At 48.1% G+C, this 25,817-nt stretch overlaps 1 protein-coding gene across 2 annotated transcripts in view; it reads right to left on the reverse strand.

Annotated features, from left to right (window-relative positions):
- Positions 1-5,577: 5,577 nt before the first annotated feature.
- Positions 5,578-25,817, reverse strand: part of MAML3 (mastermind like transcriptional coactivator 3) — a 373,049-nt gene continuing 352,809 nt past the window's right edge. The window contains exons 3-5 of one of the 2 annotated variants that reach the window (XM_090288865.1): positions 15,631-15,909; positions 11,675-11,756; positions 5,578-7,304 (exon numbers count right to left, since the gene is read on the reverse strand). In XM_090288865.1, the coding sequence (XP_090144991.1) occupies positions 6,307-7,304; positions 11,675-11,756; positions 15,631-15,909 (1,359 nt within the window). In that variant the 3' untranslated portion in view covers positions 5,578-6,306. Of the gene's footprint in view, positions 7,305-11,674; positions 11,760-15,630; positions 15,910-25,817 lie in introns of both variants that reach the window. The other variant, XM_090288864.1, reaches the window with a different exon arrangement.

Here is a 25,817-nt window from a genome sequence, read left to right on the forward strand (position 1 = left end):
GGAGTGAGCCCCCAGACTACTGCGAGGCTTTCTGTGGGCCACCGCCATCACCCACCTCGGACAGTGCTGCTCTCTCCATGGAAAATTCCAGACAGATGCTGATAAGGCAGCTGAGCCCACTTTGTTGGAGGCAGAAAAGCAACAGATAGAGTAGCCAGAGAAGAGCATTGCCAGCTAATAGCACAAAATAAATCTGGTTGTGAAAATGGACTTTATCAAGAAAAAAGAAAAATAAGGGCATTTTATTTTCAAGGAACCATCCAGAGAGACCTGTGCGCAGTGGCTGTCCTTGCCTCTGGCAAGGGAAGGGAATGGTCACGGCTGGAGGCCCTGGGCTGTGTTTGGATGCACTGTCTCCCGTGGGGCTTGTGGCCGGTGGCAGTTGTGACCCTACATGTAGTCACTGTCTGGCACAGTGGCAAGTGGCCTTCACTTTCTTCATCTCTAACATGGGAATGAGTCCACCTCACAGCACCCAGGGACCTTAGGAAGATGGAATTATGAGCATATAACATCACATCAGGGGAAGAGCTCTCCAGCTAATCCCCAAGAAACCTTGAATCTGGTGTGGATGTCTAAAGAAGCTATTTATTGGGACTTCCCTTTTTTGTGGGTACAAAGGAAATTACAAAGGCTGGGAATAATAGGAAAAGAAATAAAGGCATTTAAACACCGAGTTTCCAGAAAAGGAAGGGGGAAAACAACGATAACCTCTTGCACCCCATATACTAGTACTAAATACCCCAAAGTATGCTGAGATTGTTTTGGTCTGGGGCTAGAGCTACCTGGATACAAGCCCTGCTGCCCCTCTTCCGCTGTCGGACTCTGGACAGGCCCCTCACCAGGGGACGCGCAGCAGCGAGAGGAGGGCTCCAGAGCCAGGCAACGCTCAGCCTGCTCTGCCACGTGCTGGATCGGTGGCTCGGCCTCCGTGTTCTCGCGGATAAACTGGGGCTCCTGTCCTGAAGTGCAAGGATTCTGTGGCCTTTTTACTTTTTGGTATTCTGATCAGTTAGGGTGACTCGTGACAATTTAATTGTTCTATACACTGAAGACAAGGAAGGGAGAGTGGACAAATATTTGGCCCTAAAGCACAATTACTACATAATCATATCTTTCAGAACTAGGGAAGAACACAACTCTTCAAATCTTACGCTTGAGGATTTTCATACAACTTTTATTTTGCATTTAAATGGATACTATTTAAATTATAAACACATAGAGTTTGGGTAAACAAACATGTGGAAAGAGAAGATGGGTGCACCATGATATCAGAGCTTTATATCTTCAGACATCTGAACTACAGAATTTATTTCCTTTGTTCTAATTCTATTACCGCCAACGCACCCCCTTGATCATTTTAATTCCTACAAATTTGACTACAGGGAGCAAACCCGCTGGCTGGAGAGATGTAAATTTCTGATCTCTTTAACAGTTACCAATATATTGTTTGCCTGTTAGTCAATCGACTGATTTTATTTTTAGAAATCAGGCTTATTGCTTCAAAAAGTCAAAGTTATGACAAAAAGGGTGGAGAAGAACTTTTCTGCCTTAAAAGAGACTTAAGAGGCATAAAAACCAAATGGCATTGCAGGATCCCGCACCAAATCCTGGTTAGAATAAAACAGCTCTGGCGACCCCTGGGAGGCGATGGGGACAAGTTGCATACAGAGTGAGGAGGAGGTGCTCTGAGGGGATGAACGTTTGTTACATTAGGTGCGATGGTGGCAGCGTGGCTAGGGGACAGAATGCCCCAATTCTTTGGAGCTGCAAGCTGAGAGGGGGGGCGGGGTGAACTGGCCGGACTGTGGGCGACTTACTTTGAAATGGTGCCACAAATGGCGTATGTGACTTGGCCACATGTTAACAATTATTGACTCGAGTTGGTCAGTGTATATAGTTATTCATTGTACTATTTATTTTCTGTTTATAATTATTTTGAAAATGCTCTTTAAAAACAGCTTAACAATCTCAGCACAGTTAAATCCTGAAAGCAGGTAGCTCTGAAGTGCTGTGGGCTTGACGTGGGAGCTGTGGTCTCCCAGGAACCAGGGCCCCACTCCTGGCCCCAGCAGCTGTCCTGGGCGAGGCAGGGACACCTGAGCCCCAAGTGTGGGGATGCAGCCGTAATGACCTCCACCTGTTGCCTGAAACGAGACAGAGGTCTGCGGTAGCTTGTCCAGAAGACACCAGGATGGAAATCTCATGTCCTTAGAATGTAAAACCAAAGGGAAAAGAGATTAGGGGAGAAACTTGAAGAGGGAAGAAATGAAAGAGAAGAAAAAAAAAAAAGATAAAGGACTGGTTGTCTAACCAGGTATTTTTCCTTCCCACTCTGCTTTGCAGGCTTGGAGGTGTGTGTGTGGCCAACAGAGTCATTCACAAGGAAAAGTATCAGGTTGTTTGCTCCCGTCGCCCATCCCCAAGTCTTCCTTGCAAAGACTGGGCAGAGGCAGAAATGGCTCACCCAGTACTTCCGAAAGGTTCCTTAACTTTCAGCAACAAAATGCATCTTTCTCACCGGGCCAGCTGCCTACGGACTTCCTGGGTAGAGGTTATGCGTCCCCTACACCTTCCCTCACCACCCACTTACTGCCCTGGGATTTTATAAAGGTCTATACGGTGACATACAAAAAGACATGTATTCCATTCATCCAGTGCTGAACACATCTTCCCATAAATACAAAGATGTGGTTTTCTTTAACTGGGACTAGGAGTGCTCAACTCTTCTTAAAGCTTCACGTTTGCATTTCTGTGGCCAGCCTCCCCAGCCCCCACCTCGGATTCTGTTTGGTTTTTGATCCCATGTTACCCAATGTCACATGATGTGATTTGCCAGCCACTCTGGAACCCTAATCCACCATGGGCAACTTCATGCTCTCTTGGTTTGTATGTATTAAAAGTCACCTTTGTTTGGGACCTATCTTTGAATCTCCTGAAGTGGTCAGGTCAGGTCTTCTAGAAGTGAAGGGATGGAGTCCTGTGTGTGTAAATGGTTAACGAAGAGCTTCCAGGATGGGAAACAAAGGGAGTGGGGGGAAACAGGGCAGAGAAAGGCAAGAAGCCCAGCAAGGGGGCAACTTCAGGCAAAGTCCCAGCTTCTGCTTGATCCTGCAGGGGCAGCTCTGGAACATAAATCCTATCTTGGGGTTTGTCCAGCAAGTGAACTGGGCTCTCACCCTTTTGCACCGGTGAGGACAGACACGTCTAAGCACTTGAACTTACTGTGGGTGGGTGCAGGCTACGCCAGGCCTTGGCCCAGGGAGTCCTCAAAAGAGCTGTGGCTGGGCTGGTGAAGTAAGGCCAGTGTGTGCTTGCACACGCATGCATGGTAGTGTCCTCTCCCGGGGAGCTGAAACCTCTTTGTTACTCCCCATCCCATATATTCCTTTAGTTTTTTTTTACTTTTTTTAAAATAAAAACTTGACTCTCCTTTTTCCAAGTCTTCTGAATGAACCAGGCAGATCTGAACAGTTATGGTGCTGAATGCACAGACAGACTTCAGTCTCTTCCTTTCCAACTTGGGTTTCCTCCGTTCCCTCTGCCACATACCCTAGTGCAAATTTAGGACGTTTTACTTGTGTGGCTGAATTAAAAAGGGCTGTGAATGACTGATTGCTTTCTACTGTTACATAAATATTTAAATAATGATACCAAAATTTTGAGACAAGCACTGCAGTTAATCAATTAAAACCCAAGGATAATATATCTGCTTAATTAAGGCTAAGGACCCAATGACAATCCAAAAATAAACTACACTTTGGGTTGATTCAGATAACAATCTTTTATTTGTTTTTTTTTCTTTAAAAGTAGTATGTCAACATCACTTTGTTTCTACATTTAAGAGTTCTGTACATTTCTTAAAAGGAAATAAGCAATGCTCAATGTACAAAGTAAAAAGAGAAAACTAGAAAAATCTGAATAAAATGGAGCAAGTTGCCATAGGTCATACAGTACAAATTAGTAATTAGATGTCATCTGAAGTGCAATACCACTGCGGTGATGATGAGTTAAGGAATGAAATAAAAATACTCTATTTTAAACAAACAGTATATATATATTTATATGTATATATTTTTTACAGATAGTAGACCCAGTGATATCTGCAGTATTGTAAAAACTTATTTACAAATAACTTTTTTTAGACATTACATATACATCAGCACCGTAGTAAAAACAAAACCCAAAATGACGTTGTTAAAATCCACCTCTCTACTTCGCTGGTCCCAGGGCTGAGCACTTGGAGGAAGCGTTTACAAGGTACTAGAGACGCTCGACCATCAGCCACCTCTAGCTTGTTGTCATTGCTTATATAGTTACTTCCTGCACCTTTCAGAAAAAGGTGAATTATCTGTTCTGTCTCCTGTTTGCGGAATTTTTTTTTTTTTTTTTTGGTTTTCATGTGTTTCCACTCAGGAGTTCCCCCGTTTCCCTGGCAGCGTCTGTCCCCATGCAGAGTGCTCACGGTCACCCTATTAACGCCTCTTCCCAGAGCAAGCACGCGGCTCCTGCCTGGGCTCTCGGCTGCTTGGCCACCTCTGTCTCCATCCTGCCCCTTGCTGAAGAGATCTATAACCTGAGGGCCCGGTGAGCAAGTCGAGGCAGTGGTCGCCCGCCCGCCACCTCTCCATCTTCTGCCCTCAGCTTTCCCTTCGAAGCCCCCTTCTCAGGACACTCCCCCCATGGGCCCGAGTCCGGGCTCTGGTGTGGCGGGTTGCCTGTGACTTCCCCAAAGGGAGCCGGCCTTTTGGACACGGAGAGTGGGGGTGGGAGGAGAAAAGCACATGTCACTCTCCCTCACTTGGCCTCCGAAACAGGACAGCGGGAGGGGAGGCAAGGACACAGAGGCGAGTCCTTGTAAATAAGGGGCGAGCCTCACGACAAGACTTCAGCGAGGGCAGAGTTGCATGGGTCACGCAGAGAACTATACAGGGCTGTTGAAGTGACTGCTTTGTTCCTATGAAAGGAACCGTATCTTCCTCCTTTGTATCATCACAACGTGAAGGTGGAGTAATTGATTTTTTAGCGCCTCCCGTCTCAGGGGTTTAGAGTTGTCGTTCTGGTGAGTAGGGACTCAGGGAAAGGCTGATTTTAGAGCATCGCCCCTGGGTTTCCCCCAAAGGGAGCCCGAGCGGGAGACCTCCGGGCCGGCCCTCCCTGGGTACACAGTTGGTGTCAGACGCGGGGTGTGTAAGCCCACCATCGAGCATGGGGCAGCCTGCTCAAGTCCAGGCAGAGACTGTTCATTCAGCTCCACACACAGTAGGGAAAGAGCACTCCAGGGTCACCTTGGCATTGCAGGCATTGTCTAAGTTCTTCTTGTATTTATTTCAACTCTGCCCAGACTCCCTAGAGACTAAACCTTCATTTCTTCTTGGATCATCTGTGAGGAGAAGCAAGGACGCTGAGATGGACACAAGGTGGGGGTGGACGGGAAGTTGGTCATGCTGGCAGGCACATAACAGCCGCCAGCGTCTCCCCACCTCATGGTGCCGGAAGTGGATGGGAACTGCCTTGATGCATCACCGTCTTCCTGGGCTCCCAGGAGGCTCAATCTAACCCCCCGCTGCAATGGCCACCACGGTCATCAGCAGAGGGCTGCCCCAGCACTGTAGGACAGACCCTCCTCCCAGTTCCCTTGGCTATGCTTGCGGCAGCCCACAGCATGCCTGACGTTCCTGAGAGTCATCGTGGAACAGGTGACAGGCCTGTAGGATCCTTGGGAGCCTCTCGGCGACATCGCACCATTCTTCGCGCCTGCCACCACATCTAGTTGCAGGTCTTAAAGCCTGACAACTCTTCCCAGCCAGAGCCCAGCACGTTTCTGACCTGCGCTCTTGGCCTGTGCAACCACCCAGCAGGCGCTGTGGGCTCCCCCTGCCCGAGGCTCTGTCTCTTGTGTCTCCAAAGCAGCAGTCTCTGCGCCTGCGCCAGGAGGGGCTGACGGGTGCCTCGCGTGGGTAGCAGGCCGTCTGGGCTGGAGCAGCTCTTGCTGGGCCACGCGATCGACCACAGGGAGTGCCGAGTAGGGGCTCAGGTTGGTCTTCCCCACCTGCCTCTGCTGTCTCCCTCTCTCGCAGCAGGGATCTGCACGGTGTCCTGTCTTGACTGTTGTGTGAAAATCAGGTGACACGAGGCCCCTCAGGGCTGTGGATTGGCACCTGGATGTTCCACTGTCAGCCGGCTGCAGTTTTGCTCAGTTTACGTGGGTCAAAAAAACAAAACACAAGGATGGGTCCACATCCTGTTTCTTTTTCCCATTGTATATGTGAACCACTAGAGCTGTGGCTCTCGGGACCCCCTTGACTAGGGGTTACCAAACAATTCACTGAGCTCCTGCATCCACTCATCCCCTGGCTCACCTTTGATGATGGAGTCCACGAGGTCGGCGCTGTCTGCGAGGCCAGGGAAGGACGCCCCGGCTGCTTCGCCGCCGTAACCATAGGCCATGTCCTGAGCGGCGCTCCGCTCATAGGCCTGGCTCTGGCCGCCTGGAGCAAAGCTGCCACTGGGCATCTGCTGCTGGGCAGGGGGCTGGCTGAACGCGGGCACGCCGGGGACGCCCTGACCTAGGCCAGACATGACCATCGGCCTGGCCTGGCCAGTCCCCTGCTGCCCCGGGAGCGGTGGCATCATTTGCCGACCCATGGCAGCCGGGTTGAGGGTTCTCACCGCACCAGTGTTAGCGTCCACGACCTGGTTCAGTCCCTGTGGGAAGTGTTGCTTGGTCAGCCGTGGCTGGCCGGCTTGAAGTGAGTAGCTGGCGCCGTTGCTGAATGAGCCTACTTCTCCACTAGTCCTCCCGGGCATCCCCTGTAAGCTCCTCTGCGGCCAGCTCTGGGCTCCCTGCTGGACCGTTCCCATGATGCTCTGCAGCCTCGGTGGGCCTTGGGGCCTCGGCAAGGCCTGGCCTACTGGCCCTTTCAGCTGCTGGTGCTGCTGGGTCATGGCCGAGTTCACCAGCATGTTCTGACCAAACCCACTCACCATCCCAATCCCTTGCCCGGAGGCGGGTTGTCTCGGCCCCTGGGCTGGATTGTGTGTGATGCTCATGCCACTTTGGTTTGGGTGCTGCAACATTTGCGTCATTCCTGGGCTCATGTTGTACATTCCTGCTTGGCTGGTCGGCGTGGTGCTGTAAGGGGCCAGTCCCATCTCTGACTGGGCAGCGGCTGTGGCCATTGTCCCTGGGTTCTGAGAGGGTCCCATTCCCATCATGCCTGCATTCTGTGCCATCAACCTTGACGACCGCATGCTCTGGAGGGCTGCTTGGCTTCTCACAGCTGCTATGTCCTGCGGAGAACCTGTGGGGAAGAAGGACACACACCACTCATTCTTTTCAATAAGTAATGCACTGTGACACAGTGCCGGGATTTTCTTTAGGAGTGACAAAATTCTTTTATAGAAAAGGATCTACTCTGTTAATAAATCCTTAATAAAAACTATTGTTATTTTTCTGCTTGTAACAAATGCTGATTGTGAAAAATTTGGAAAATATTGAAAAGCTCAAAGATGAAAATTAGTCACCCTAGTTCCCACCTTCCAGAGATGACTACTGCTAACTATTATTTATATATAAACGGATACACATACATAAACTGAGATCATATGTACATACTCTTTTGTGGCTAACTTCTTACTTGATTACCATGATATTTTGTTCACATTTTGGAAACAAATTATTTTTCATACTTCTTGATATGATGCCATCCTCAACCAATTAGATACCATTTTTTTTGGAGGTGAGAGGGAATTCACCTCCTGGGCTGAATTAAGAAGAAATGGTGATCACTGTACATATTCTGTTTGTGAAGCAGACCACGGTTCAGTAGAGACTACTACCAGTAAAAAACCATTAGACCAATTTCCCTGAAGACTTGCGTAAGACTTGAGAGGTTAAAGGCCATTGCTTCTGCTAAGAAGCTATTTCGACAGACTGGACGTTTTTTGGACCCACTCTGTAGATTTCCACATGCTCCAGATTTTTTGAATCATAACATGTCAGTGCAACTGGCTGGCTCCCTGAGCTAGAAAAAGAAATCATCTTGCTACTTGCTACTTGGCAATGAACTTTATGGCTTTCTCCAGCGAAGTCCACTCCTTGAAATCGGCAATGACCGCCTGGCGCTCAAAAGATCGCTAACAGTTTTAACGATGCCGTTTAAAAGTTAGCCAGAGTATGAACTGGCCAAGCCACTGCACTCTAATCAGGCATCTGAGTCAGTCCTTCTTTCCATGTTCCCAGGAAATCTCCAAGCCATCCAGGAGAAGGGAAATGTCCCCCTTCAAACCCCAGCCGATGCTCTAAGGGACGAGGAGGAGCACACAATGGATTTTTGTGTGTCCCTGCTAATGATTAAGTCTATGAGACAAAGAGAAATAGTTTCTTTTCCTGGACATTTAAAAAAGATGCAGCGTGGGAGCCAATCGATACTCTAAGCAAATTTGATCCTCCCTGGAACTGAGATGAGAACCCAGGTGAGAACAGGGTAACCTTGTTAAGGTGGCACCTTGGCAGATAACTGAAGTGTGTTTTTGTCTTCCTGATGGGGGTATTGATTTCTGGGCAGCAAATGTGTCTCCATATATTATTTCTTCCTTTAAGAAAGAAAATTATGGGGATTTTGATTATGATTTAAGTTTTTGAGACTTGAGATCAATATCATTCTGCAGTGAAAAATGAAATGGTTTCTGTGGGAAACCCTGAAAGGTCCAGGGGTGATCCTTAGAAATGTTTCCTGTTATTTTATTTATTTATTTTTTGAGCTCAATTATATCTAAATGATTTTTAAAAATCAAAAGTTCCTGGTTAAATACGGAGTGGTAGTACATAGTGCAACTTGTAATCTTGTTATGAAGTTTTGTGGTGCTAGCGACTAAATTTGTATTGACTGCACGACCAATCTGATCAACTGCGGTGAAATAGGTTTTGAGTTGTTCATGTAAAAATTTAAGGGAAAAGTATCGCTGACTCAGAGGTTGCTCAGATAGACCCAAATTACACGCACAGGCTGATGGGCTGCTGGAAATAGATAAAAAGACTTTAATATTATGGGAGTTTTTGTGGTATGTGTATAATGGACATGTCGAGGGACTGGATATTGTCTGGACTAAGTTTCTGAATTAGAGATTCCTTTATTAAGAGGGTAGGAATGCTGCAATGCCTTTTAGGAGTTATTAAAAAATTAATCCAAGCCAACCTTTATTTTTACTTAGTATAAATGGCTGTACTCTCTAGGTGTAATTCTTATGGGGAAAAAAGGGCATTTTAAAAACCAGCAATCAGCACCATAACAGAAAGCATCTTATTAATCTAGTTTGTTGCTGTCAGTCATTTTAAATCTATACAGGAAAAAATTCGAATTGTGTCCGAAGAATTGACTTGCCTTTATCAGGTTACTACATATGTTAAAACAGACCACTTTTCTTTCATTCCTGTTTTTGTCTAAAACAGATAATATTGGGAGACACTAGTCAAATTAATTTTCTTGTCTACTGGTTAACATCACAAAGTCAAAGACAATCTTCCATATTCTAATAGAGAGGATAATATGAATTTTTTTTTTTCCTAAAAGGGTCTATGTTCTGTTTTCGCTCACCAGATGCCTGTATTTGTGAAAACTAAGCATTTACTCATAGGCATATAACATTGCCCAGGGACATAGGCTCAATAAGAGAAAAATAGTCATTAAATTCTTTGATATGTGTAGGTTCTCATGCAAGTTATTCCTACCAGAACTTCTCAAAAAGGACACTATTTCTTACCTATCAATTTGCTCTTTTCCCAGATACATCACATTAGGATATCTAGGGTGTTAGTAAATACATGAAAATACTGAAGATAGTAAAAAATATATACTTATATATTTCAGCTCGGGAACCCATTGGTTGTTTAGTGTTAAGTGTAGCTAAATTTCTAGGTTGATTACCTGTGTTTTGAGGTTTAAGAAAAATTCAGAGTAGAAATTTTAGACTAGAAACAAAGCATTCAGAGTAATTCACAATACAGAGGAATTATTAAATTTTGGTGGATCCCTTTACTCCAAAAAATAATCAATGAGTTATGAACCTAGAAGACCCCATGGAACATGATGCCGGGCTTATCAGATTTCATATGTTTAACTAGTTCATGATATAAAGCTCCAGTTCTCAAAGTGAGGTCTTTGGGCCAGCAGCAGCAACTCCTGGGAACTTGCGGAAATGTAAATTCTCAGGTTCCGCTAGAGACCTCCTGAACAAATGGACCCTCTGTGTCTCACAGGCCCTGCTGGGGACCCTGCTGCAGGCGAGGTGTGAGAACTGCAGGAAGAGAGGAGGGCCCTGCGTCTGCAGCAAAGACGACCCACAAAGCGAGGACTATTTTCCACTCCTCCTCACCCAGGACCAGGTGAGAAACAGTTCTTCAAAGGATATTGGCACGAATGTAGTGCAGGGCACCCCTGTGGACAGTCCAATTTCTCCTGTCCTTCCCTCTGTGGCGTGGAAGGGAGTGGCTGCCACGCAGGTGCCAGCATGCTCACTGGCTGTCTTCAGTGACATTTCCAGCTGTAAGCATCAGTGGCTTTCAGACTCTTCAAGCCACAACATACAGTGCATGACCCGGCACGCATACACGCACGCGTCTAGACAAGGGACAAAAGTCTCCCTTAGCATGAAACACTCCGATAGTTTCTTTTCTACTGCATTGCATTTAAAAAAATGTTGGTTGTGGCTTGTTAAATTGTCTTCATAACCTAGGTGTGTGTTGTAATCCAAAGACTGAAGAATGTTACCCTAAATCGCATTTCACCCACAGTCTACAGAGGGGTGTAACATTTGTGAAATGTTATATATTTTCATATATGTATATTTCTGTCACAGCGCTTCATAGCTCCTGACAGATTCTCAAAGGGTTAAGTAACTGTGAGAAGTTAGGATGCTGTGAGCTAGGTCCTATGAAAAGGGAAGGCGATGGGAGTTAGGATTTCTACTGTTCGGGGACCCCCGGGGCTTCCCTTTGGATAGACTGGGAAGGGTCTTCAGGCTCACACTCCACCCCACACAAAATCATCAGGGTCTCTCTTTACTGGAGACAGAAAGAATGATATTTGAATGGCCCTTCTACTTTACAAAAGAATGAAATACAGTGTGCCCATATGCATAGGTCACATGGTGGCCATGATTTGGGATTTCCGCAAAGGGCAGCAGGATCAAGATAGTCCAACTATCCTCAAGGCCTTTTGCTTTTATGGTCAGTAGAGATTAGTGGTTGCTGAGAGCCAGAATATCTTCCACTCTGGCTGTTGGAAGTGAGGGCTTTGGCCAGACAGCCTGCTGGGATAAGCAAGAAAGATGTGGTACAGGAGTTCCCCGCCCTCTGCTACGCCCTCATGGTCACTGAGATGACAATCCAGACATTAACAGAGCTGATGATTCTGGGTCAACCAGCACCAGCACGTTTGAATTGGTTGTTGAACTATTGAAGTAACTTATGTACCTCTGGCAAAGAACAGCTGCCTCAGTCCCCCAGCTACCCCGAGCCCTCCTGGACCCCATCAGAAGCTCTCTGGGACCCAGCAAGGGTCCTCCAAGAGTGCATTTTGATTGGGTGGTACTCTCAGGTCGTAAATATTCTCAGTGTTACCTGACACAAAGACAGCGGATAAGGCAGTGTTTCTGGCTCCCCGGGCCTCACCTTGAAACTGACTGAGCTGCTGCACTGGGTACGGAGTCCGCTGGGGCTGGAGGTGCGGCCGCGGTAAATGGGACTGCTGCATCTGCTGGGACACCAAGGACAAGAAGGGCGGGGTGAGAGGGAGACAGAGCGCGCAACTCAACAGTCTGCTGTTCTGAGGAAGGCAGGGTTTCTTCCAAAACTAAACTTGGTACTTAAGAGTACAGGCCAGTGCACAAAGCAAAAGGATCCGGTTTGATGACTTTTCACAAACGGACACACTCCTGGCAAACAGCGTCTAGATCGAGACACAGAACGTTGCCAGGGGTCCCTCCAGCCAATCTTCGCCCTATGTCTGACCCTGGGGAACTGCTGCCCTCACCGAACAGCACAGATCAGCTACGTCTGGGCTTGTGTCTGCCTTTGGCGTCCAGCTTCTTGTGCTCATAACAGTTGTGACATTCAGCCACGTGGATGCCGTGGTCTGTTCATTCTCACTGCTGAGAAGTATTCCATCCTATTAACGTCACAGTTAATTAGCCTGTTCTACTAGCAATGGCCGCGTAGGGCTTTTCCGGTTTGGGGCTGTCCCGAATATCGCTGCCATGAACGTCCTTGCCCATGCCTTCTGTGTGGGCGTGCTGGCTCCAGAGGGACGTGTACTGAGCCAGGCAGCTTTGCCTTTGCCTTTCCGACATCAGGCCGTGCATTTCCCTTAGTGTCGTGGAGACTGAGCTCAAAGGGACAAGCGACTAATTTTTAATGACCTAAATAGATGCTTCGGGTATTGGAAGATGGGATTCTCAGGGGCTATAAAAAAAGGCTAACGCTATTCCCGTGAGGCCACCCTGCATGTAAAATCCATCTCCTCAAGTAAAATACCCAGCACCGTCTGCCTGGAGGAGATGGTGTGGGAATCCACGTGGACCGGGAGCCAGGAGGCCTGCGGGCCTGTCTTTCTTCTTCCACTCACGGGGATTCTGCTTTGCTGGAGCTATTACCAGTCTTCTGGAAAGGCTATTGTGATCATTAGCATGCTGTATGTGAAAAGGGAAAGAGAATAAGAGGGAGGTGGAGAGAGCAGAGAGGGGTCTTAGTTCTCCGTCTGCCATCAGGTAGCTGCGTGACCTTCGGCATGTCACTTAACCTCCTTCTGCAGCTACTGAATATTCATTGGGCACCTTTTCTCTGCAAGGGCTACAAAGGACATACAACAGGGGCCCTGCTCTTTAGAGTGTTCATCAGAAAATAACACACATCGACCACTTCTTAACACATGTTTATTTCTATTTTTTTCTCTTGTTTTTGTTCTTGGGCAGCTCTATAATTTTCTCTTTCTTATTTTCTCTCTTCTCGACAAGACTGGCCAGCCCCCTGGCAACCAAAGAAAGAACAGCTCTGCTCTGTGCACCCCACCCTGTGGTGCCTACTTGGTGTTTGGCACCAAGTGTTAAAATGAATTAATTGTGTGGACAAAGTGTAGACATGAAACCATGTTGATCTTTTAGGAAGCAATATAAGGGCATTCTTGAAAGTAGACTGAGCATATAAAAGTTTCTATTCAGACAAATTTCCCACTGACTGGAACACTCCCTGGGGGAGCCTGGGGTGGGATGGGGCGGGGCCTCCAGTCTTGGCTCCGCCCCTCTAACTTTGTGATCTCACCTAAGTCATGTCAGCTCCCTGGTCTCCGTCTCCTTATATGTAAAATGAAGGGGCTTGATTATCTGTAATATTTCTTTCCAATCGACAATCGTAGGTTCTGTGGAACTTCAGGGAGCACATGAGTGGTGACATGCCCTGCCCTCTTTGAGAAGAAGCCATAAAATGTTACTTTACCCCTGCTTTCAACCTGCTCTGTTCTGGTACGTCTACCCGAGAATAACTTTAAACTTCCCAAAGACAGGCAAGACCCCAAATCCTTCTGTCTCCCCTCACCTGTCCTTTCAGGTAAGCCAGGCGCCTCCAACATGTTGTTTATAGAATTGAAAAAGTTGGGAACAACTCTGCTACCGCGGAGACCAAGAAACCATCTTGGTGTCGATATGACAATTTCACCCTGAAAACAAAACGCTGACAGCCCAGCACTCGTAGACCCCTCAGACAGTCCGTGACGAGAAGCACTGTCTCCGGGTGCAGCTAAGATGCTACAGTGACTTCAGTGTTTCCTCGGTTTCACGGGATGGCTGGCAGATGTGACTGCCACTCTTCTGTGATACCAGGGTCATGCGACAGGCCCCCATATACATATGTGCAGTTTCCAAAGACTTTTACACACATTATCCCATGGGATCCTTAACAGAGCCCCATGATGAAGGCAGATGAGCAGAGAGGTTAGGTGGTTTTCTACCACACGCCAAAGACTGGACACATTCTGACCTGGAGTGCGTTGATCTCTCCTTGGTGCACACAGCTGCCGGGAATTATACTCAGTTTTCCGTTCTGTGACTTCTCATTGCCTCATCTTTTCCAAGGAGCCTTGTATCTCACCCCGTCCTGGGTGAGGGATGCCACACTCTCTGTGGCAGTCGCCCTGTGGCAGCTCTTCTCCTAGCCTTCAGCCTCTTCCTTTTTCCCAGGGTTGGCGCACCTCGCTGAGGGGGCGTCCCTGCGCTGGCTAACCTGCCTTCTGCCCGGTGACCCCAGCTCCACGCTGTGTCTTGGTCACAGCACACACATCAAAAGCCATCACTTACAATATTGGGAACACCTGAAATTTCCTGGGATTGGCCAAGGAAAGGATTTACAAAGCCCAGCTTCCCCTGGGCAGCTCCATTTGTCACTGCCCGAGAGACATTAGCATGGTTCCTTGTCACGCACCTTATGCAGGGGGAGAGGAATGGAGGTTTGTTTGTACAAGAGCTGCCAGGTGCTGACTGACCTTGGTGAAAAGAGAGATAATTACACAGCTGTTCAGGAACAAAAGCAAAAAAAATTGGGACATAAGTGTACTGTGCAATTTTCCTATTTGGGGGATGACCGGTGTTACTTTGAACTGCTGCTCTTGGTTAGTAGAGATTTCAAACGTGTCTGTGTCCCACACAGTAGGTGGTGGAGGATACTTAGTACATTTCCAAAATTTGGACCTTATTAGGAACATTCTAGAAGAGTAACTGTGGGGCAGAGCTCTGTGGGGCCTTGAGCCTTAGATGACAACCTGACATCTCCTATAATAAAGGAGTGAGATGCCGTGTATAGACCCCACAGGAGCCATCTATGGGTCTCTTGTGGAAGTCCTCAGGCCTTTCCTGGGATAATATGAAATCAGGCATGGGTGTCTCAAAAAACCAAACCAAACCAAACCAAAACCAAACCCTCCCCAAAAGAACCACGCTGGAACAAAGCTGGAGGAATTATATGGTGAGGGTGGATAAAGATGCGTAAGGTAAGGCTTTGTGTTAGGCCTTCCTTTAACTTCAAGCTTTCCTGAGCTGTTGGGAATTTCCTTAAGCTTGCCCCTTTCTGTGACCTCAAGTTCAGGTTTCCAGGTAGCTCCGTGGGCCCTATTATTCTGCCGTTGTTCCTGTTCCATTGTTCATGACCGAGTCTGTAGAATTCTCTTCAACCCCTCCTCCTGACACTTTCTTTCAAAAGACAAAGTTCTCTGAATTATTTTTCTTTTTTCTCCCTGATAGAAGTATTAGAGTTTAAGAAGGATGTGCGCCGCCCCCCACCCCCCACCCCGTGCTGATTACGCTGCCCCTGTACCAGAAACCCGAAGAAAAGGAGTCAGGCTTGAATGCAAGACATGGCTTTGGCAAATGAGCCTTCAAATTGATGGCTGAAGCCTGTCTTTTAAGAACAAACTAATTAATTCTGAGACTAAGGCTAAGTAATTGAAAGGTCTAAATTCTGCAGGTTCTTTTGTGATTCCCGGAAATACCAGACTGTGAACATCTGGACAACGGACACGGACTGCAAGTCCCTCACAGACACAGGAGGTTGAATGAATGAACCGCGCCATAGGTGCGTGTTACCTGCTCGGCCAGAATCTGCTGCTGCTGCTGCTGCTGTTGCTGCTGCTGCTGCTGCTGCTGCTGCTGTTGCCTCTGCTCCCGTAGGAACTGTTGCTTCTGTTGCTCCATCAACTGGGCCCGCTGGTCAAGGAGCATCTGCTTCATGATGGCCGCCTGGGGCTGGCTGCCCAGGAAGCCTGGACCCGCGGGACTGGCACCCGAGACCATGCCGCCTGAGCCTGGGGGCATGGAGGACTGCATGGGGCCGGTGGTCCGGGGAAGCCCACCTGGGTGCTGCTCCTGGGAGGACAGGAAGAGAGGCTGATGCGGTGACTGCACATTTGAAGGGAAGCGTGGGGCGGAGGGGCCGGGGCAGAGGCCTGGGCTGTGGGACCCGAGGGCTCCCTCGTGGTACACATTCTATTTCCATACAAACAATACAGCAGATCTCAAAGGGGGCCTCATCGCAGGGGGGTGGTCATAGAGCATGGTGCTGGGGTCTGAGACCAAGTTCTTTCTGTTTCAGAGGGGACTGGCTAGGGAACGAGGGCCAGGTTTTCAGCTGATACTCTGTTTCCCCAAACGAAGGGAAATAAGCTCTCAGGTTGGGCTCACCTTAACACCGGAAAGAGACAGCCTGCCCCTGTCTCTTAATCCTTACTGCCTACCTGGACAGGGACTTCTTCTTATGTAGTACAAGAGACATTGACAGAAGTTTGCTGGGACTTACTCATTCACAGATCTTCTCTTTGATGGAATTCTAATCACAGCTGACCCTCGAACAATATGGGGTTTGGGGCGCTGGCCCCTGTGCCGTTGAAAATCCAGGTATAATTTTTGACTCTCCTCAAAACTTAACTAAAGTCTTTCCTCAGAATGTGTGGGGAATTGGTTCCAGGACCCCTCACGGATACCGAAATCTGTGGCTGCTCACGTTCCTTACATCAAATGATATAGATCAATGCATATCCATATTCACAGATTTCCAACTGTGGACTGAAAATACTGTTTTGATCTGCAGTTGGTTGAATCAGCAGATGAGAGGAATCCTGGGATACAGAGGGCCAACTGTATTTTTATTGAAAAACCTGCTTAGAAGTGGATCTGTGCAGTTCAAACCCATGTTGCTCAAGGGTCAGCTGTGATTGCAACATTTGAAAGCACCGATAAATGAAAAAAAATATCCTGCTAGTGAGAGTTGCTGATGGTGAGAAATAGGAACGTGTTACACTGCCCAAAGATACATAATTACCCAACATCTTCAAAAATAAATTGAGTCTCATATGTCTGGGACTGGTAAATGTGGGAGGTTTAATTGGGCCTCTGTAATTATGTGTCAGTCATTGAAATGACGGCAACTTTTAAGAACTGGTCTTAAGGACTACACGGTAAAGTGGCTGAGGCCTATTTACACATGGCACAAGTGACTACTTGAGAGAGTGCCCACCTGTAACAGCCAGACAGTGTAGATGGCCAGGGAAAAAGAGCGGATGGGAGGAGCAGGTGCATGACCATAAGATTCAGTTCCCAGACACTTCTTTTCCTGTTCATTCTATCAAACACACCTGGGGAGGGTGAGCGTGGTCTGAACATGCCACAGACACGGTCCTTTCCATTCATTCACATTTCCAGTAATGAATCCCTACTCCACCACCCAAGCAAAGCAGACAATATAACCAAAACACAAAACAAAATACTGTTACTTCCCTTACCTGGGAAGTAAGAACCCAAGAAAGTTCTGGTTGGTTAGTGCAGTAGCCCAGGTCATACAGTTAATAAGTGGAAGAAACAGAACTAGCAGAACTAGAACACAGATCGAGTCTAAACTCATATTCTTTCCACCAGCACAGGTCTGTCCCAGGCTATAGGCCCCTGGTGCCCAGAGTGCACCTAAGAATTGCCTGTAGATGAAATATATAGTATGTCTCTAAAACAAAACATATAGTATGTCTCTAAAACAAAACATATAGTATGTTCTACTTTTTGAATGCTGAAGTTCTATTTTTACTGCTGGAGTAAATAAAACTTTTGGCTTTTCTGTATTTTGTCTGTACATAGACAATTATTTAGGTAGAGAGCTATACAATTTTATGTTAAAAAGACTTCATACTAAAAAATGCCAGGAACCCTGATGCTACCAGTTTACTTTTTGACTGACCCCAGCAGGGGCCAAGATAATTGGTCTCTCTTTTCCCCCTAATATTTGCTACCTGTTTTCCAAGCCCTTCGTTCCAATGGGCTAACGCTGTTTCTTGCCACCTTCAGAAACAAATGGCTAAATGACTTAACACCAACAAATTCACACTGAAGGGCTGTTAACCAATCAGCAAAAATACAGATATACGGTTTTTTTCCCCTCCTGTGTATTTCAGTATGTTTATTTCCCAGTTTTGATAAGGAGGAGAGAGTCAGCAAGAAAATGAGACCCAAGGGAAGATAAAGTTTTCTTCAGCTTGACTTTATGAGGGGGCTGGTCTGGGCCAGCCCTGTTTATTTTTGCGCACTTCGAGATATTCTTGTCCTGCGTGACCTGCCCGGGAAGCTGGAGTGCGTGCTCAGAAGTGGTAAGTAGTGACGTGTTGTTTCCCCAGCCTTCTCTCCCCACCCCGACCTGCTGCCACGCCAATGTTGATACATCCAACTGCTTTTAGCCCCTGTCTTCCTGCCACAGAAATAAATAGTTCAAAAGCACAGCGGGGACCCTGGTTGGGTAGCTCAGAGGGTCAGAGCGAGCAACTAACAACTAACGATCGCATCAATAAATGGAACAACGAATCGAACGAATTGATGTTTCTCTCCCTCACTTTCTCTCTCTCAAAATCAATTAATTAAAAAAAGTTTTTAAAAAAGCACAGTGAGAAAAGAAACCTTTTCAAATGGATAGTTAGGCTATTACTTCCCAGGATTATACATTTCACCAAGTGATTCCCTCCCAGGAGTTTTGCCGTCAGGTTGCTCACTGAAGGCCTGAAGACCTAGAGGCAGGACGGCCTTCCCAATGAAACGTCTGCGGACCTAGGCAGATACACCTGCAGGACGCTCCCCAGCAGCTCCTCGGCATTCGGGAGCCCACGAGGGACACCTGGAGCTCCAGCCTCAGGAGTATATTCCAGAGTGTGAAGACGCACCCAGTGACTTGCCTTACACACTGAGCTGGCTGAGCCCATTAGCTGTTTCGTATTCCAGGGTGGTGTTTAACCTCCAGTCTAAGAGGTCCGTCGAATTTCAGGATTTCATGTTTCTAGGGAGAACACACACGGTGTGTGCAGTTAGAGAAAACCAGGCTGAGCTTTCGTCACCAGAATTGTAATGCCTTGAAGTCAAGTGATGCAGTATTTTTAGTTTTAATTACTGGCTTGCTCTTCCCCCCATCCCCCGCCCAGCGACCTGCCTTGCCTTCTACCAAGAATCCTCATTCGGTCTCTTCCCGTCAGCAATCCAAATGGCTACACAGATCTTCATTATTTCCCAAACCTTTCACTCTTCAGTAAAATAAAGGGAGGGGGGAAAAAAAAAAATCAAAACCAGTGAAGCTAGTTTACATATCTTTTCTCCTGCAGGGAAAAGATCTTAGCAATTTTCTAAGGGCTGGAGAGAGAGGTAGGAGGTGTAAAAAACACCCTACCTCCCCCAAAGAGACAGTTTTCTACTTCAAAACACAGCTGTGGTAAAAATATCTCCCAAGAGCAGCCAGCTGTTTATTTATAAATCTGTGCGCAGGGAAGCTTTATCCCTCTTAAGTGTTTTCAAGAACACGCCTAGTGTTTGGGTGAGAGGGGCTGGGGCTGCTGGCTGTGAGCCAAGGGTTGCTGGCTTCTTGGCTGCGGTGGGTGGGTGGGGGGTTCACAAAAGGCTAATGAGGCTGGGGTGACTGGACCTGGTGGCAGTGGCGCGGGCCACCGGCTGGAGGATGGATGCCAGGGCTTCAGCCTTTCTCAGGCCGTCCTCGTCGGGGGAACAAGGAGCAGGTGCTGTTCCTTCCCTGGCCCAGCAGATGGTGCTGCCAGCCCGGCGCTCAGGCCTCCGCCCGCCCGCGCCGCGGGTCCCCCGCCCCTCCACTTGCAGATGGCTTAATCATGACTCGCGTCCCTCCCCCACCCCGTCCCCGCCCCGCGCGGTCTGGGCGACGGCGAACGTGGAGCCAGGCAGTCAAGTGTTCCTGCGTAGAGCAGGTAGCCTGGCAACTGAAAGCATAATACCGAGCAGATGGTGTTCGCACGGCGTGATGGACATCACACACGACAGCCTGAGACAATCCAGGAATTCCCTGGCGGCCCGAGGCCCTCTTTGCACAAAATGAGTTCTCTCCCCACTGCTGTGTATCTCTGGGGTGATCGTTCCCTCTCTCCCACTGACACTGAACTGGTTTCTTATTACCGACTTTTCTTGCAGCCCGAGGGAAGGGAGATTGCAGGGGGTGGGGTGGGGGAGGCCGTGGCAGGAAACGGAAGAGCTGGGAGCAGGGGGAGACGGTGCGGGGCGGTGGGGACCAGAGAGGGAGGGTGAGTGGCATAAACCCGACCCCGGGAGGACCGTCCGAGGGGGACAGGGTTCCCCGTAGCCTCGGATGCACAGAGCCGGCGCAGAGAGGCGCACCTCCGCTGTCTTTGCAATCGCGTGTGGCCCACGAACGGCCTAAATGAAATTTAGGATTTTACTTAAAAAGTCCCCCGGGGCGTAATTTAGCTTCTCTACTCGAGCCTATATGCTTACAAGTCCTTGGGGACTCTAAAGATTAGTCAAGAGTAGGGCTCGTGCGATCCCTGCAGGCCGGAAAACGCCTCTGCGCAGGCGTCCGTAACAAAGGAACCGCCAAGGTGGCCCCTGGCGCGGGCAGGGCGCAGGGGGCGGGCGAGCCGCAGGGTGGGGGTGGGGGTAGCCCAGGTCCTCGGACCGCGCGCGCTCCCGAGTGCATTTCCCAGCCACCGCTGCACCACGTGCCATTGGCTGGGAAGGCAGTGGGAGTGGAGGGCATGGGGGGTGGGGAGGGGGTGGAACAGGGCTGTTCCTGTAGGAAAAAGTAATAATAAATCAATATATTACAAAAAGGATGTCCGGGGGCGGGGGAACCCACAAACCCGTGCTTTTCACACGGACTGAACTGGATCAAGTAATTAAATAAAAAATTAAATCAAATCCAAACGATATTTTGCCTAGATTTTATACGTCCAGAGGCTGTCCTCTGCAAAAATACTATTCAAGTCGTGAGTTTCTAAAGGCGGAGTTCCTTTCAAAGGTGGAACTAACGCTTCACGGAGAACGTCGCATTTGCTGGGCGACTTCACTTTCATGTTGAGAGAAGCAAAGGAGGAATCCTCTGCGGACAGGACGGCGGGGACGCGCCTGGCTGCGCCTCCCAGGGCTCCAGGCGGGGAGCTGGCACTGAGGCTAAAGATGACTCTGACCGCTCAATCTCAGTCCCTAAGCCCTGCAATGAAAGTCATATTCCCAAGACTTCACCTCGACAGCAGAAACTTTGGAGATAAAGGGTTAATGGATCCCTACAGAAAGTTATTGGCTAAAGGAGATGCTACCTATCCCCTTCTAGCGGGAACAGCAATGGACTAAATCAGCAGCTCTCAAAGTGTGGGTCCAGGATCAGCAGCATCAGCATCGCCTGGGAGACTGTTAGAAATGCAGATTGCCGGGCCCCACCCCTGGCCTACTGAACCACAGCCTCTGAGGGTGCTTAACAGCCCTTCACGTAATTACCATGACCCACAGTTTGAGAATCACTCGGGCAAACAGTCCTGGTTTACCGGCACTGGCTGCGAAGCGGGGCTTCCCAGCTCTGTGCGCCCTGACGATATTGCAAACCCTGCATTTTTCAAAGCAGGTCAGAGTGCTGAGTTGCAGAGGTGTCTGTTGCAGATTCTTCTGCATTTGGAACAAAATCCTCAAAATTTCAGAGGGCTGCTCAGGCACTGCCAGCCCAAGAATTCCTCAAGGAGCCATGTCATGATTCTTCCAGGGAGGTCAGGGCTCCTGCAGCTGAGGAGCAGCCAAGATGAGGAAGGGCGAGGCCAGTATACGCCCTGGCTCAGTGAGGAAGCATCAAACGTCATTAGACTTCCTGTCCCCTGGTCTGCTAGAAGGCAGGGCTATGGGAAGCTATGATAGAAGGGAAGTCCCCTCTGGCTGGAGAAGGGTCTTCAAACATGGAGAGAACAGAGGCAACAATGGAAATAAACAACTAAACACTTACGAAGCACTTATTGTACGCAAAGTACTCTATCAAGTGAGGTACCTCCATAATTAAACTCATTTGACTGAATAATAATTTTTAAAAAAATCCCCAAGTCTCAGAAAGGTTAGGTGACTTGTCTGATGCCCAGAGCTGGTGGTGGTGTCTTTGGGCTTCTAATTTTTCCACCGATTATAACGCATCTGGTCTAAATTGCACAGACCACCCAAGTGAGCTCCGGGGTAAAAAGAAATGGGAGGGGGTAGGGGAGGAGGTGGGGAGAGAGGAAGGGCATAGAATTAAGAGGTAGAAACTCTATTTGGATCAAAGGATGAAACTGGAAGAGCACAAAAATATATGTCATTTTTCATATGTTCCTGACACCCCAAATTAGGATGTCTCTGTGCTATCAGTTTTGACATTTAAAGAAAGAGCATAAGATAGCCCATTCAACCATAAATGGAAGGAAGGAAGAAAATAAAATAAAACCTTAGCATTCCCTTTGAAGTTGATCAATTGTCAGGGCAGAAACTTGGTTTCAGGATGGTGGTTTCTTTTACAGAATTTCTCTGTCTGGACCAATTTTTCACTGTGGGTTTGGAGAACTGCTCACAATAAACACACAGCAGTGCCCCAAGAGGGCCTGCCCCACATAAACACCTCTTTCAGCCGATTATTGAAGAAGGTTGGATAAAAAGGTTTGTTTTATGATGTGTGGTGGTTGTGTCCCCAAGACGATTGAGTTTCGAGTCAGTTTAGCAACTTAGGAGGCTTATCACTGAAACAGCAGTAACTGGGGGTCCAGTGCTGAGCCTGCTAAATGGCTTTTGCAAGTTCTGTGTGCAACCCCTAAGAAGGAGCCGTTTACATTGGGGGGAACCAACAAGCCTGGGCAGAAACTCAGTTCCATCAAGTTGACTGGCCCACCCTGACCATAACAAATTGGTGGCTGTTATTACTGTTGCCGCTACAGTCTCTTGAACATGCAGCTCTGGAAAGTCAGGGTGAGGCAAGTGTTATATTTTTGGTTCTAGCTTCGCTCCTAAGACAATCAGGACAAAGACTTTAAACTTGCTTTTCTTTCTAGGCTCTCGGTGAGAAGAATGGAGTTCTTATCTAGACATTGTACTGTTTAAAAAAAATACATGTTCTGCTGATTTCCCCTCTGATCACTGGAAAAACTTGAAAACATTTCATAAAAGTATAAAGAAAGAAAAGGCAATATTCATTTTTAACACTCAAAGGCAACCCTGTTAATATTTTGATGTGTTTTTGTATTTACTCCCAGCCTTTGCCCACCCCCATGCAATAATCTATTTTCCATACTCATGATCACGGTATATACATGTTGTTCCTTAGTAATTAGCATAAGAAAGGTAGAATGTTCCAACTTTCCTAATGCTTACAAGGGATAACTTTCTGGTAGAATAATTCCTGCAAGGTCTGTAGTTTTTCAAAAATGTTTTCTAACATTCAGCACAGAGCTAGGTCCACAGCTGCAACAGAACAGATATTTGCTGAATTGCGTTGAATAATCAGCTATGGAGAATTCTAGCCTAAGCCAGTATCATGAATGAGACACAAGATGGCCCTAGAGCAGACTGCTTCTCTGAGCTACCTGATGGAGCCTCTGCTGAAGAAGAGAGGGTTTTAAAGCTGGCAGTCCTGTGCAAGGACAAGTCCAGAGAGTGCCACCAGCAGGCAAGAAGGTCAGGCTTTCAAGGACTTTCTTGGGGGTAAAAACAAAGACACCATTTGTCCTGATCACTGCTTTGAACCAAGTGATGATAGGCCCCTCGAGTGGCCACACAACTTTGAGAATTATGCTTTTCCTCTGCCTTTGATGTAAATTATAGAGTCCTTCTGATCCTTTTGTTGTGGTTAATTCCACCACCAAAGCAACTCTAAACTGGTTAAAAGTTCATTAGTGTGCAACAATAGGAGCTTGATTAAATAAATTATGGTACATCCATGCCATGAGTACTAGGCAGCCAATAAAAATCACGCCTTCTCAGGCTATCTAATCACACAGAGAAAAAGCTTATAATATATAGCGAAGAGGAGGAAAAAAGCAGTTTCTAAATCAGCTGCCACAGAATAATCATGTTAGACAAGGATTATAAGCAATTTTTATCTTATTCTCTTTTAATTTTCTATTATGAATGTATAAATATTTTTAAAAAACTTGTGCTCTGAAAAGTAAAATCTTTAAATTGGCGCAAGAAAGAAAGGGGGTCTATTTGCTTATTTGCTTGTTTTTAAGGACTCCAAAGTTCTGATGAGGGGTGAGGGTCTCCCAGTTCTTGAGCAGCTGATGGCTTCTTTGCGGAGGAGGCACAAGCCACACTTGGGCCAACGAGACAGCAGAGCACAGGGACCCAGTGGTGACAGCACCTGACTGTGCCTGGGGAGGGGACTGAGATTCTCGGAGGAAGTGACGTTTCAGAATGTCTCAGATGGACAAGAGGGGACCGGCTTCTAGAGCAGAGGGACAGTGATCAAAGATTTGGATGTCACACCCTGAAATTCCATTTCTAGGGACTCATAATTTCAGGGAAATTCAAAACTTTGTGTAAAGATGTATCTTGAATAGCTTGAATGACTTAGACTAGCGAAAAAGTAAAAACAACTTAAATGGCCAACATTTAGAGGATTCATTAAACAATCCCCCCCGCCCCTCCCCCAAAAGCCAAACCTCATAAACAGTACTTAGTTTAAGCAGACATGGAATGGAAATGCTTGAGTTCCAGAAGGGCCCTGGCAGTGCCTGGGACTGGGACTGTTTCCACCTGTGCCCACCTGATGCTTTGGAGGGTGCAGCCAACATCCTTACACGCAGTTCTCTGGAGACTTCAAGACCTGAACTAACTGGGTTTGGCTACCGGTTCAACAACTGGGCCGGCTTTCCATGGCTGCACCCAAGAGCCCCCAAGCCCCAGAGACGGCTCTGAAGGGCCCTGAGTGTCTTCTAAGAATTCTCCAGGCTGCCTGGACAAGCTGCCCTTTGTAGCACCACCCTGCTCGCTGTGGTTTTCCCCTCCAGTCTGGGCTCGGAACCACAGAGCGTGGCCAGGACTAGCCCAACCTTTTGAGTCTAAGAACTCGGGGAACAGTGAAAACTGTCACTTGTCTCCACAGGCCATCTTCTTTGCGGGGCTGTAAGAAAACCCCAGCCCCAGGGGCTGTGAGGCCTGCCCCACAGAGGTGGGGATGGCATCCGAGGGGCCGCTGGCAAGACACGGGGACCAGCAAGTGGTTTGTCAGCGGCTCCCGGAATTAGGTTCTCACCCATCTGCTTGCTGCCTTTCTTTCCTTGATTTTAAAACCAGGAGGCTGGGAGGAATGAGTCTCAGCTGTCTCCAGCCCTGCTGCTGGGAAGAGTTCCTCCTGAGCTACTCTTCCCCCAAATCGTGCCTTTCTCTTTATTGCCTCCCCCCTTCTGATGAGGTCATCACAGCAAAGATTACATAACGGGTACCGGGCCCATCTTGTGTCAGACTGGGAGCCAGGCCCGAGCTTCCATTTATAGCCCAGAGCCCACCACACTGCCAGGCGGTGCTCTCTGCTGCAGCCTCTGCAGGGCAGGGTGCCGGAGGGAAGGTCGGAGCCTGAGGGCGTGCCCTCCTCGTCACCTCCGTCCTCTCTGCAGCCCCGGCAGGCTGGCTGCCTGGGAAGGGCCCCTTCTACAAAATTGCTTGGTCTTGGCACAGCCCGGCTCTCCCCCCTCACTCCCAGCAAAGGCGTTTCCAGAGCAAGTGGGGACCCATGTGAGCTGGTCTGCTGGTTTTCCGACTGCTGATCCCACCTGTCTGTGGGCCAACCAGGTGCGACCCCACCAAGGCTCGGAGAGCAGGCTGCCTGCCCCCGCTTCCCCCCAAACTCCGGGGAGCAGACCAGGCCAGCAGCAGTGGTTGGGTTCAAGGAGGCCAGGCCTCGGCGGAAAGCATGAGAAATCTGGGGTTGGAACGTCACATATTTAGAGATTTGGGCTAAGAACCAGGTTCTTAGAGGAGGCGAGTCTAGG

Source organism: Furipterus horrens, unplaced genomic scaffold, assembly GCF_987537825.1.
Source record: "Furipterus horrens unplaced genomic scaffold, mFurHor1.1.pri manual_scaffold_10, whole genome shotgun sequence".
Classification (NCBI taxonomy): domain Eukaryota; kingdom Metazoa; phylum Chordata; class Mammalia; order Chiroptera; family Furipteridae; genus Furipterus; species Furipterus horrens.